The 14,315-nt window shown below is 44.0% G+C and overlaps 1 protein-coding gene across 1 annotated transcript in view; it reads right to left on the bottom strand.

Moving 5' to 3' along the window:
- Positions 1–422: 422 nt before the first annotated feature.
- Positions 423–14,315, bottom strand: part of SPI1 (Spi-1 proto-oncogene) — a 30,809-nt gene continuing 16,916 nt past the window's right edge. The window contains exons 3-5 of the mRNA XM_034769673.1: positions 9,359–9,546; positions 2,311–2,467; positions 423–1,237 (exon numbers count right to left, since the gene is read on the bottom strand). Of these exons, the coding sequence (XP_034625564.1) occupies positions 921–1,237; positions 2,311–2,467; positions 9,359–9,546 (662 nt within the window). The 3' untranslated portion in view covers positions 423–920. The remainder of the gene's footprint in view (positions 1,238–2,310; positions 2,468–9,358; positions 9,547–14,315) is intronic.

The following is a 14,315-nucleotide window of genomic DNA, read 5'->3' as shown; positions in this document are numbered from 1 at the left end:
GTAAGCCAATTATGTTCAAAGCAATGTGTGGGTATAAATTGCAACCATCAGTATAAGTGAGTGGAAAATTCTGAATTGGTGGTGTGTTGCACCTTCTTTGCATTTAATATGCACAGGTGTAAATGATGATACAGCATGCATGGCAGTGGTGACTTGAGACTGGTGTGTGCATTTTTCAGGTTCCTAGTGACTTTTAGGATTCTACAGCCTCCCATACTGTGATCCCTACTCACTTTTGTTTCATAGTCTGAGAATGCTTCTAACATTTCCAGGGAAATAAGAAGCCCATGGAGACATGAAATGTTGATAAAGTCCAGGAGCCTATTCTGCACTATGCCCAGTTACCATACTTGAGGTGATACTGTGTAAATGCAAGTGAGACTAGTTTGTGAAGCAGCCATTCGTCATGCAAACACCAAGACTTCATTATATCAAATTTTATTAAATATATACATGTTATTACTATTTAAACAGAACAGGTATCTTTCCAAGATCTGCAAACTTCTCTCTAGCTGTTGAGAGCTGCGGCAGAGCCTGTATTAATGCTAGTTTAAAAGCTGTAAGCTAATGCAGTGTCACTGAAGATGACACAGCACTGCCTTTGAAGGGCAAAACTTCATCAACTGTATCCATTAATTACAACACAATCAAACAAATATTTTCTGACAATAATATATTTATACACTTTTAAAATTTCCCAACTCTGTCCAGCTTGTTGGATGGAAGCAGAATTCTTTTATCTGTAGGATTCTGAAGTGCTGAAGAAGGGAATTCGTACCAGAAACATCGGACGTAAAAAGCCCTGACAAGGTAGAGAAGTGGGCACGTGAAGCAAAGAGAAAGATGCGTCCGTCTCCTCTGCTAATATCCAGCCAGGAGGTCTTCATTTTTTGGTTTGCTCAGGGTCCCAAGGCCTGTGCTCAGTGAGGATAATGCTTCCTATCAGTGCTTCCCCTTCCCATTACTTCTCCACTAAACTGGTAGGTCAGCTTCTTCTTGACCTTCTTGACTTCCCCCGTCTTGCCGTAGTTTCTCAGTGCCCGTGCCATCTTCTGGTAGGTCATTTTCTTGCGGTTGCCCTTCTGGATGCCCCAACGGTGTGCCAGTGCCTCTTTGTGTTTGGAGGAGAACTGAAAAGTGCCTTTTTCCTTGTCCACCCACCAGATGCTGTCCTTCATCTCTCCACTTCGAAGAAGGTCCAGAAGGAACTGATACAGACGGATTTTCTTCTTGCTGCCTGTGTGAGGGTCAGAGAGAGAAGGCAGTGGTGAAACAGCTTCATGGCTTCAAGTGTGTAGCATGGAATGGGGAAACTTGCACAGTTCATACTGTTGTTTTTGCTAACATGCTATTTGAAGAAATTCTTCAATGTACAGCAGTTATAGAGATAGATGATGCTGGGATGTAGTGTGGCCTAGTGCACTGAGCACAGGTATAAGAGCTAGTAACTCCTGAGATCTAGCCCCAGCCCTGACACTGGTTTGTTCTGTGGTTTTGGGTAACTCAAGTGAGTTAGTGTCTGGTTTTTTTTCAGAGGTGTTGAGCATCTACAGTTCCTATCAACTTCAAGTGAAGCTGTAAGTGCTCAGCACTTCTGAAAATCAGACCCTTAAGCTCACTGCCTCAGTTTTCCCATCTATAAAATGGGGATAATATCTACTTTCCAGAGTTGTTGTGAGGATTAAAACCAGTGCACTACTTTCAACGTATAAATCTCTATATTAATGTTAGGTATTTATTACAGCAATAAGAAGTTAGAATAGGTAGGGCCAGGGGCCTAGAGCCCTGATCCAAAGTTCACTAAAGTCAGTGGAAAGACTCCCATTAATTTCAGTGAGGTTAGGATCAAGCCCTGTGAGAGGTGTGAAGGGCTGGTGGTAGCAATCAAGTGTGGGTAACTAGCCAACACATTCTGTTTATAGACTGCATATAAGGGATGGGTTCTAAGTGCTTTTTAGAAAGGGATGGGGAGTCAGAGGAGTGGAGGCAGGTCAACTGTTCCAGAAAGCAGAGGCAGCAGAAGATCAACTTCTGGCAGAGGAAAGGACCAAGGGGTGACTGAAATGAGGCCAGAATCAGCAGAGCAGAAAAGATAGGTATAGGAGAGATAAGATCAGAGCGAGAGAGATGGGGATGTAGCCACGAAGGTTTCAGAAGATAAGAAAGTGGGTGAGGAGCCAGAGGAAACTGAAGCTTCTAGGGGTTGGGTGAAGGGGCAAACACAGTTAATTCTTTCATACCATCTGTCAACATCATACCAACACAGTCTGCACACTTGTGGCTCAATGCAGCCTCTCTGGGTTTACTGACCTGGCTCTCCATGTATAATTCCAGGACGTGGGTCCACACCATCAGTCTCCCCATCTGATACCTCCAAAGGGGGGCTCTGCCTCTCCATATCCTCCTCATCAGAGCTGGGCTGATGTGGAGAGGGATACTGTACGCACATCCGAGGCAAATAGGTGACCTGTAGAAGAGGGGAAGAATGGTGTGGGGAGGAGAAAGTGACAGAGCAAGGGGCAAAAAATGAAAAGGGTAGGTGTGAGGGGAGATTAACAGAAAGGGAGGGAGAGAGTGACAGGTGCATGAGATTATTTAAGATCATAAGTAGAGATTTAATTGCTGTCACTTAAATACAGTGTGGTTTAAACCTATTCAGAGGACCAATCAAGTTGAACAAAAACTGTCCTTAGCAGTCTTGGCCAATTTAAGAGGGGAAGGATGAAGCAGTGGAAGACAGAAGTGAGTTCTAGTTTAGGCCCTGCACAATCATGGCACCTCTTTGTGCCTTGGTTTCCTCACCTATACAAGGGAGATAATTTTCTCTAATCAGGTCTACATGCCCATCACTGTGGTATCTTCCTGTCTGCTAGGGGTGTGGTGGTGGATGTATTGCTTGTAAAGGAGATTCCTAGAGGGATGTGGCAATAGTCATGCCAAGTGTCTATTTTTCTGACAGGATGAGACTCCACCACTTTCCTAATGTGAAGACAGTATATTCATTTAACAGATGTCTTTGGGTGACAGATTATTCCTGTGGCTGGGATTTGCTGGGATGAGCTTTCTCCAGATAGATCTTCTGGGGAGGTTTCACAACAATCACCTTTAAATGTGGGGGGAAAAACCCATGGTGCCTGTGATATAGTGGGGAAATACAGAAGCAGCACATTCCTTGGTGATTTCCTGGTCCTTGTTAACTTTCCCCAGTCCAGGGCCAACCTCTTATAGGATCTTTTTCTAAGTAAGACTTTCTGGGGCAGCCCCTTTAAAGTTGGCAATTCTAAATACTTGTAGCCACAAAGTAGCCATTTTAAAACTGGCTGCTGTTTACTGTATCTTCTTCTTGTCTATCTGGTATATATCCATTACTCTTTTGCCTTTCTTATTGCTGAAGAGATTGGGCCCTGTGAGAAGGTTCTAACATTGCAGGAGCATATCCCACCTGAACTGGGGACAGCTCTCTCTGGTCCTCACCTGCTTTGAGGAGGGAGGATGCTCAACACTAAGGTGGGGGATGTACCATACTGGGTCAGATTTTGCACCATTTAGGTGATGTTAAATGGCTGAAATCAGACCCTAACTGGCCATCTGAGAATTCCCCAATGTAGACCTCTCACCTGGTGTAGAGCTGGTGTAGCCAGTTCCTATGCTAAATGCCTGGTGTTGGAGGTATGTCAATTACAGGGTGAAGTGTACTTCTGCTCTGCCAATACTTAACTGACATGTGATCCCTTGGCATGAGCTAGTGCAGACCTTTACATCAGGGCTGGTGCAGATGGATCTTGGGAATGCGAGAACTGCTCTTTGATTGCCACCCCCACCCCTTGTGCCAAACAGAGCTCTGTGCAGGAGAAAATATGGGCACTGTCTCCTCACGCTTTTGTGATAGTGAGACCATGAGGTATATTTCATCCTCCTGTGAATCGCATGGAAGTCAGGCAGGCAAGGTACAGAGACCATGCAAGAGGTTAACAATAAGGAAACCTCTCCTCTGCCACCAATGGAGGGACATTGCTGTGTGGGTCCAAATAGTGCAGGAGGTAGAGGAGTAAGGAGGTCACTCCTTCCACTCCCCCCAAAACACCACATCTTATATGATGCTGGTGAAATGTGCTAAACTGATAACCCAGGAGACTGAAGGCCTCTTGAACTACCCTCCCTTCCCTCCAGCACTGTGTGGGAGAAAGGTGTTCTGCATATGACTCCCTCAGCGCAGGGTTAGGTGATGGGTGGGGGGGAAGTGCATGGTCTGTTCATGACTCACAGTGCCCAGTCTGGGGTCAAACACTGAATGACTGGTACTTTTCTGATGAGTCTCAAACCATCCTGAAATGTCCCAATAAGGAGTGTGCAAGTGGATTGGTTGAAGGGTGCAGTGGCTGGCGGTTAGTGAGTTGGCAGATTGGCTGGAGGCGAGCATGGCAGGAAGGGCCGTGATTGGGTAACAGTGTGTGTAAGTTTCCTGTCAGATGCCCCAGAGTGAAACTCCAAACCTCACCACAGAGTCACCTTAAGTGTTTTACAGTTGAACAAACTGCAACTTCAAGGATGAGAAGGAAGGGAGAGGTGGGGGTGGGGGTGGGAGTGGGAAATAAGTAGATGGGAGAGAAATGGGGAATGGTACCCCTGGAGGGAGAAGGGGGAGGTGGTGAGTGTGGTACCAAAAGGGGGAAAGAGGACAAAGCTAAACAATGTCCCTGGAGGTGGGGGAAAAGAGCATGGGATGGTGCTGTGGGAGAGGAAGGATGAATGATTCCTCGAGAAAGGGGAAGGGATAAGATGTGGATAGTGCCTCAGGAGGCAGAATGAGTTTCTCCCATACTATATATACTTTCCATATCTGTTATATTTTTGGTAACACATATTGCACTGCTGTGTGACATTCAGAATATGTGATATGTACGATATCCTGAAAATATTACACAATGAGTCACTTTTCCTGTTGGGGTGCTTGCAGAGGCAGATGATTAATGCAATCGTGGAGAGGGGAGGTCTTAGAAACTGCTGGCTACTTTCCACAATCTGTTACTACCTAAGTATTCCTGCTCTTTATTTGTTTTTCCTCTGTCCACTCTTCTTCTTTCCTTCTTCTTCCACACAGCCTTTTCTTTTCCTTACAGTGTTGTCTGCTGAGAGCTATTATGGGCAAGCTAAGTAAACTTTCTTAAGAAGACCTGTCCAAGGACAATCTGGAACTCAGATTTGGTCTAACAAAATAGTGGGACTGTTCCAGTTTTTTTTGGTAGCTAACTTCTTGTATGTCCCTCCCTCAATAACAAACTACTGCTTTGATCTCACATGACTGTAGCGACTAGCACATTCAGCATGAGGATGAAAGTCAGCCTCCTGCTTCTTCTGTTTCCTTGAAAATGCCTTGTAACAGTAGTTGTATGATGACTGCCATCTGCCCCAACACTTAGGGAGATTAAACCACTGCACACAGCACTAAATGCATGAGCTGCTATAGCTTGAGCTAAAGTGTGACGCAGTAGGGAGCGGGGCGGATTGACCTGGGATTGTCGTCTAGTTTTACTGGGACTGTCCGCATTGGGGATGGGATAGCAGGGGATGATTTTACTTGAGAGTTATCTGAGCTTGTAACCTGAGCCAGGAGGGGGGTGGTGCCAGGTGACACCTTTGCCCGGGAAACTGGACAAAGGGAGGGGAGGAGCTGGGGGAAGGGGCAGAGAGATGGCTAGAGGGGGGTTGGTTTTCAGTTTGGGGTTGGATGGTGAAATGCAGGGAACCCCAAAGCTGGGGTCTAAGCTCCCTAACCCCACCCCCAGAAGGACTTGACTGAGGGGTCCTGGTTATACCTACATGCTCTGCTTGGGACTGTGTTCCTGTCATCTAATAAACCTTCTGTTTTACTGGCTGGCTGAGAGTCATGGTGAATCGCAGGAAGAGGGGTGCAGGGCCCTGACTTCCCCCCACTCTGTGACATAAAGCTCCCTAACTGGGAACTGTAACACTCATAGCCTCTTCACAGAATGAACTCTGTAAACCACATTCACCAGTAAGTCACAGCTGCATTCCAGAGTACTCTTTGAGGAGAAAATAGAAATGTAATGCTGGAAGGGACCTTGAGAAGTCATCAAGTCCATCCCCTTGTGCTGAGGCAGGACCAAGTAAACCTAGACCATCCCTGACAGGTGTTTGTCCAACTAGTTCTTAAAAACCTCCAGTGATGGGGATTCCACAACCTCCCTTGGGAAGTCTATTCCAGAACTTAACTACCCTGGTACTTAGAAATTTTTTTCCGAATATGTAACCTAAATCTCCCTTGCTGTAGATTAAGCCCATTACTTCTTGTTCTACCATCAGTGGACATGTTGACCACCATCGTCTTTATAACAGTCCTTAACATATCAGGAAGACAGGTCCCAGCTCAGTCTGTTTTTCTCAAGACTAAACATGCCCAGTGGTTATTGTTGTTTTTTAACCTCCCCTTATAAGTCAGGTTTTCTAAACCTTTTATCATTTTTGTTGGTCACCTCTGGACTCTCCAATTTATCCATAGCTTTCCTAAAGTGTGGATCCCAGAACTAGACACAGTTCTCCAGCTGAGGCTTTACCAGTGCCGAGTACAGCAGGACAATTATCTCCTCTGTCTTACATATGACACTCATTATTATACCCCAGAATTATATTAGCCTTTTTCACAACTGCTTCACCTTGCTGACTCACATTCAATTTGTGATCTACCATAACCCCCAGACTCTTTTCAGCAGTACTAAATAAATATGGAGCTATACCTATCTCATAGAACTGAAGGAACCTTGAAAGGTCATCAAGTCCATTCCCCTGCCTACATTAGCAGGACCAAGTACTATCCCTGACAGTTCCTCCCCGCCCCCAATTACTACCGCCTCACCAATTATTGCCCATCTTGTGCATTTGATTTTTTTTCCCTTCCTAAGTGTAGTACTTTGCCTTTGTCTTTACTGAATTTCATCTTGTTGATTTCATACCAATTCTCTAAACTATCAAGGTCATTTTGAAATTTAATCCTTGCCTCTAAAGTGTTTGCAACCTCTCCCAGCTTGATGGCTAAAGATTTTATAAGTATGCTCTCTACTCCATTATCCAAGTCATTAATGAAATTATTGAATAGTGCCAGTCCTAAGCCTGACCCCTTCAAGACCACACTAGATATGTGCTCCCAGTTTGACAGCGAACCATTAATAATTACTCTTTGAGTTCAGTTTTTTAACCAGTTCTGCATCCACTTTATAATAATTTCACCTAGACCACATTCCCGTAGTTTGCTTATGTGAATGTCATGTGGGGGTGTGTTAAAAGCCTTGCTAAAATGAAGATATCACATCTATTGCTTCCTTCCTATCCACTAAACCAGTAACCCTGTTAAAGAAAGCAATTAGGTTGATTTGGCATGATTCGTTCTTAACATCCATGCTGGCTATTCCTTATAACCCTATTATCCTCTAAGTCAGGTGCTCTCAAACTTCGTAGCACTGCAACCCCCTTCTCAGAACAAAAATTACTACATGACCCCAGTAGGGGGGACTGAATCCTGAGCCTGCCCAAGCCCCGCGGGGAGGGTGGGAAGCCCAAGCCCCACTGCCCTGGGGGAAGGGGGTAAAGCCGAAGCCCCTGGGCTTCAGCCCAGGGGCCTGTAACCTGAGCTCCGCCACCCAAGGCTGAAGCCCTCTGGCCTCGACTTCAGCTCTGTGTGATGGGGCTCAGACTTTGGCAAATCTAACCCAGCCCTGGCTACCACATTAAAATGGAGTCCCAATCCACTTTGGAGTCCCTGCCCACACAGTTTGAGAACCGCTACTCTAAGTGCTTACATATTGATTGTTTGTTAATTTTTTCCAATATCTTTCTGGATATCGAAGTTAGGCTGCCTGGTCTATAATTCTCTGGGTTTTCTTTGTTTCCCTTTTTAAAGATAGGTACGGTGTTTGCCCTTCTCAGGTCTTCTTGGACTTCACACATCCTCCATGAGTTCTCAAAGATAATTGCAAAGGGTTCTGAGATTGCTTCAGCTAGTTCCCTAAGTACCATAGGATGATTTTCATAAGGCCCTGTCATCCTTAATAGATCTAATTTGTCTATTCCGTAACCTGTTCTTTCCCTGTTTTGGCTTCCATGGATGGAATTAGCCCTATCACCTCTGTACTGAAATGCCAGACAAGGCGCGGATGGGTGAGTGGAACAAAGCAGTGGGATGGGCAAAATCTCCTTCTCTGCCGCCATTCGGTGATGTTTATAAGGAAACAAAGTGGGGTCAATACTCATTTTCAGCCTTCGGATGGACATAATGGTCAGTCACTGCATTTCAGCAGCTTGTCTAAATGCTGGAACTGGAACAGCTTGAAGCTCCTCACAGAGTGGTGTCCCACGCATTTTTTTCCCTGTCTTTTTGTCAGTACCTGATTCTGTTTGTTTGCATCTGCACCCTATAGTCTACATTTCACATACTATTGTTGTGTTTGTTGTGTGGTAGATTTTGAGGCTTTGCAGTGGATGAGTTTCCTGTTGGAAGAAAAATTAGCCACATAGATGCAGGGTATTTTCTCCTAGGCTGTTTAATTAAAACAATATACATACACAAGTCCTATTTACTCTGAGCATTAATGGCATAAACAGCTAAGGGGCTTCCATCAGTTATGTAATGCATTAGGAAGTGGGTGGGTCCTTAATTTTAAATGTTTGCTAAAGTGTTACAAGGGATGGGTGAGTGTTGAAAATCATCAGAACATGTGTTTCATAATTTATGGTCAGCCCTACACGGCAATTCCATCTGCAAAACCTCAGCTAAGACACCATTGTGTCCATGTCTGTAGAACTGCCTTGGAGCCAGGGCTACCAGGATCTGTGGCTTTCAGAACAGCCTGCCAGGTAGACTGCATTCAAGTCAGGGACCTCAGGGTTTGCAGTTCCAGGGCAACCTGCCAAGTATACTACCCCAGAGCTGGGGCTCCATTCTCATTTGTGGAGAAATTTGAAATATTTGATTTATGTTGATGTTCCAAATTGGAACGAAGCCAAATATCAAAATCCTCTACGAAACAGAATGACCCTTTCTCTACACAGCTCTAAAAAATCACACTTCCTTTAGCAGTGAAAAGACAGCCTGTGAGCCGCCATCCAGACAAATGTGCTTAACCAACACTTCTCCTTAGCGTGGTTGCTGTAGCCAGCCCTTCTGTGGGACTCTAGGCTAGGCTTTCTGTTTAACCCTTTCCTTAGGGAGTTTTATGTCAAGATCCATAACTTGTACCCTGCATTTCACTAACACCTTTGGCAAAACACTGCTCAGTCTCTGATGCCTCTTGTTCCATGCTCTTTACTGTCATCCTATATTCTGTGCAAAAGGTGACAACCATACCTGGTGGTTGAGGCCAATATGTGTGGTTGGGATCCCCGAGTCTAGGACATGCATCTGCTCAAACTCCATGTGCCGATAGAGCTGTTGCAGCTGAGGTGGCTGTACGCTCTGGAGTTCTGTAAACTGGTTGTCCCCGAAGCTCTCAAACTCACTGTGCATGTGGTGTGGGTGATACTCCCAGTAATGGTCTAAAAGAAATGGAACAATTCTCTGTTAATATAGAGGTAAGAAACATGCAGCATTCATCAAACCTTTTCACTCCCTGTTCTCCCTCTCCCCATGTAGTGACCAGACCCCTAAATAACACTCTACATAGATCATCCTGCCTGTGAACAATGTCTCCTCATCTCCAAGATGGCCTTGATGGGGGCCAATCATCCTATGGCAACTTTCAGTAGAATGATACCATCAGACAGACACCTAATAGGTCTCAAAGGGAATATATTATATGTTGCAGAAATGGTAAATGCTGACCCTTTGCTCTGTGAACAAAAAGTAAAGTTGTTTCTTTTAGGGCCAAGTAAATTTTTTTTAATTTCACCCAGGGGCTAGTATGTTGCAATAATTTTTCTTGCCTCTCAATGTCATCACAGTCTTCCTCATTGTGGGGTGAGGAGGAGAGAGAAAAAAAATTACAGATTGCTCCCCACAAATAATCTTTTCCATTTTCCACTTGGCCCCGTCACATCTATATGTTGCAGAAAGACCATGGTGTACTGCTAGAGTCGGCATGGAACCATGCCTCACTATACCACACACACACACATGCATATACAGAATCTTACAAGATGAGATGGGGAAGAGGAGCTATTGGTGAGTCCTGTTTACTTTGTTGTACTGTGGGCCTAAATTCTGAGGCAAGCCCCCCTCATTTCTGTAGCATGGCAGTGCTAAATTTTGTGGCACACTAGAAATTTCTGTGACAGATTCAGATACATTCAAAAAGGGGTTGTTTTGGTTTTTTTTAATTAAAAAGATTAAGGCAACCAGTACACTATTTCTTGCATTATTTATCTTGAACTTAAAGTCAACACAGGTCTCAATTTTGGATTATTGTTCAGTTTATGCTGCCCCAAATTTTCAGTGTGCTGCAGAATTTTGTATTGGTGATGCATAATTTAGAATCTGCCAAGGGACAGCCGGAGGCTTTGCAAGCTCCATTTCACTCACAGTCAATAATTATAAGTACAAATTTGGGTGTACTCAGGTTTTAAAATCTAGCACTAACTCTCCGAATTGATGGGGTTTCCACCATGTCCCTTGACAGTATTCCACCATCTAATACGTCTAATTGTCAAAAAGCCCTTCCTGATATTCACCCTGAATTTTCCCTTTCTTACTTATACCCATTACTCCTTGTTCTAGCCCCTTGTACTATTTAAAATCATTTGTCTCACCCTTCACATATTTGCAGACTGCTATTATGTGCCCTTTCAACATACTTTTAATTGTCACTTAGCCTAGCTGTATATACTTAGCTCCCTTAATCTTTCTGTATAAATCAGTATTTCCAGCCCCCTAATCATGCTTTTGCTCTTCTCAGAATTCCCTCCCATTTGTCAACATCTTTCTGATATGTGGTGGGTAGAACTGTTCCAAGTGTAGTTGCATTAAAGTCAGAATGAGAGGGACAACTGGTCCTTATTCTGTGATATGATGTTATTGTACGTGACTGTATCTAGATACTTATGTCATCCATCAGCAAAGTGTCTGAGCACTCTCCAAGTATCAAAAGCAGAAATAAGAATAATAGTCTCACTTTTCCTTCAGACTGAGAAGGGAGAGAAGCTTAATCAGTTTATAGGGTTTTGGGGACTGGGGTTGTTTAGAATTGTCGCTTGTTCGTGTGTATGTGAGTAAACGTGTTTGTTTCTGGGTGTAGCTGCATGAAGAACTTACTGAGATAAAGCTAAATGGAAAAGATGAGTTTTGTATTTAGTTCTGAATGTGGTGAGGTTTGTGCTCATTCTTTTCTTTCAGGAGTGAGTTCCTTAGTCTAGCCCCAGCTCCTGTGAAAGTTGTCTCCTACTGTCATGAGCTTCTCCCATGGTTTGATGGTTTCATTGTTCTAGTCTAACATAGCTGTCACGGGAGATCGTGGTCACAGTGGGAGAGGCAGTCTCTCTAGTAGCTAGGGTCAATCCCATGGACAGCTTTCAAAATCAGAACACTAACTTTGAATTGAATTCTGCATTCACGGGGGAGCCAGTGCAGAGATTAGAACCCCAGGATGATGTGTTCACAGCAACATGTGCTGCTATGGCAGAGGAGAAGTGGGGAGGGGGGGGTTGAGGTATGACTACACTGCAATCACAGTGTGATTGCAGCTCAAGTAGATGTACCCGAGGTAGCTCGGGTATGGGAGCAGTGAAACCTCGGCAGCACAAGCTGTACAAGCCCACCTGGAACCCTGCGTAATTTCTCAAGGGGCAAGCACGCGCTGCCGCAGCTTCACTGCTCCAGGATCCAAGCTAGCTAGATTAAAGCTAGCTCAGGTATGTCTACTTCAGCTGCAGTCACACCCTGTGATTGCAGTGTAAACATACCCTTTGCCTCCTTTGTGACAGTGGCAAAGGTCTGTAGAAATTATTTCTCTGGGTCTGTTTGTATCAAATGATTTTTGGCCACCCATACTTGTTTTCTTCCTTTCTACTTTTTCTATCACAGGTCATTCACGTCAATATGTGTGGGAGGGGATGCTTGGGAGTCTATAGCAGTAGTCAAGGAGTAGTTGTGTTGCCTCACTAATTCTACTCTTTGGGCTCTTCGTTTTTCTGTAAGCAAGGTCTGAAATTTGGCAAGGTCCAACAGTTTACGCATTTTCAGAGGGGAAACATGAGGGTGGTTGTTTCTTGCCTTGCAATGTGAGAGTGTTTTATTTATACCTGGAAGAGGAAGTGGTCTGAGTAGGATATTAGGATGGTTCCTGCCATTTTTTTAATGTTAAAATCTAACATCAGAATCCAGTCCAGGGTATGACGGGCTGTGTGAGAGTGTGGGTCCATAGGTTACCTAAGGTGGAATGTTCCAATAGGAGGGTTTGGGCTATCCTATCAGAGGATTATTTGTCTAGTTAGAAGATTGAGCCTTTTGTTTTCACATGCAGACTTAGTCACTATGATCCATTCACCAGTTTCACCAGTCTAGATTGTCACAACACATTCTACTTAGGATTGACCATGAATGTTCCAATTGATCCAACAGGCGGCAGCCCATCTTTTGGGTGACAAACTGATGAGAGCATAGTAAACAGTGCTCTGCGCTGGCTCCTCAGCCTGTTCTGGACCTGCTTGAGGGGTCTAGTGTTAATCTTTAAAAAACCCTCAATAGGCTAGGGCTGACTTTTTTCAAAGACCACCTCTCTGCAACCCAGTGTAATAACTAAGATTAGCAAGGATGCCATAACTGACCCCAGGATGAAACTCTGGGTGTCCTCAGTGTCAAGTCCTCATCTGTGGAACTTCCCACCATCAGTAACCATGGCTACCAAAGAGGTAACGAGTTATGCTTCATACATGTGCAGCCTTTGTAATCTTCATTCCTAAATAGGAACATTGTGAGTGCTTCCCAGCAGGCTTCCTTGAATCCTTCTGTAGCCATTTTTCATAGCAATTGTTTCTTCTATATTTCAGGATGTCTCTTCATTTGTTGGAACTCCTGTCAAAGCCTCTGCTACCTCTAGAACTTCCTTGTTAAGGCTCTTCTGGACAGCTAGATTAACTTTTAGAATGCTATTAATTCCCACCCCTGTTAATCACTGTCACCTGGCCTATTCAACAATGAATTCCATTTTTATTTGAATGGTGTAACAAGTGGTGCCATCGTCTCCATCAGGGCATCAGAGTCTATGACTGGAGCTGGCTCCTACAGCTTGAAGAGAAAAGAGCCCTTAGGAAGCAAGCAGCTCCCAACCAAGATACGTACATTTGCAATAACTGCCAAAGATCATGCAAATCTCGAATTGGACTATTCAGTCACATGAGACATTGCAAATCGTCTATCTACATCATAGGCTGCAATTCCCACTGTCTCCTCAGAGACGAAAGGATGCCAACAACACAACACATGTTACTGAAGTACTATAAGAAAGTAGCTGCAATTCAGATATGATGATGATGATGATGATGATAATTATGCACCATCTTGGGAGTTATCACACCGACCACATGCCACAGATAGGTAACAAACCTGCACCATGTCATAAGTTAACGTAACACAATACTGTACCCACATGCATAATACTGCTCCCATGTATGCAACAACCCTTGTGAAGGGAGGACAGTCCCTATTTCTTTTTAGTGAATTATTTATCAATCAGTTCTGCTCTTGAGCAAAACTTTCTTAATCCAATATATTTTGGTGATGTTGAAAGATAAATCCCCATGTCTGTCTCCAAGTATCCCTACCGTCAGAGCATTCAGGTGTGGATAGGTATGCTGCACCACATTAGGTGTCAGCACTGCGCACCAGAAGATGGGAAATTATAAATATCCACTTCCCCAGATATTACTATTATCAATTTGAGTTGGAGTTTTTTCTTTTATAAGTTCTTTGTAGGTTTGAAGTTGGTAATGAGGTGTAGTTGTTCCTTACTGGTCAGAAAGATGCAAAGGTGGAGAGAGAGGAGAAGAAAGGGGAGAAACACTCAGGAAATGAAAGTGTCTACTTTGTGGCTCAAGGACAGCGTCAGTAAAAGCCAAGCTGTATCTGCACTCTGGAGTCATTCTGAAAAATTTCATGTGAAGTGAAAGAGGATGTGAGAAAATTCTCTGTTGTAGAGACATGGAGACCATGTTTGTTTTGGTCTTTTATGTAGTGAAAGGTTAAAGGAAGGACAGTGATGAGCCCTGAATTCATTGTCTTTACACACATAGAGGATGTTGGCCTGCTGGGATGCAATAATTGCTCTACAGTAGAGCTGTCAATTAATTGCAGTTAACTCACGCAATTAACACAC

The sequence above is a fragment of the Trachemys scripta genome, chromosome 4, assembly GCF_013100865.1.
Source record: "Trachemys scripta elegans isolate TJP31775 chromosome 4, CAS_Tse_1.0, whole genome shotgun sequence".
Taxonomy (NCBI): Eukaryota; Metazoa; Chordata; order Testudines; family Emydidae; genus Trachemys; species Trachemys scripta.
This window is presented reverse-complemented; position numbering and strand designations above follow the sequence as displayed.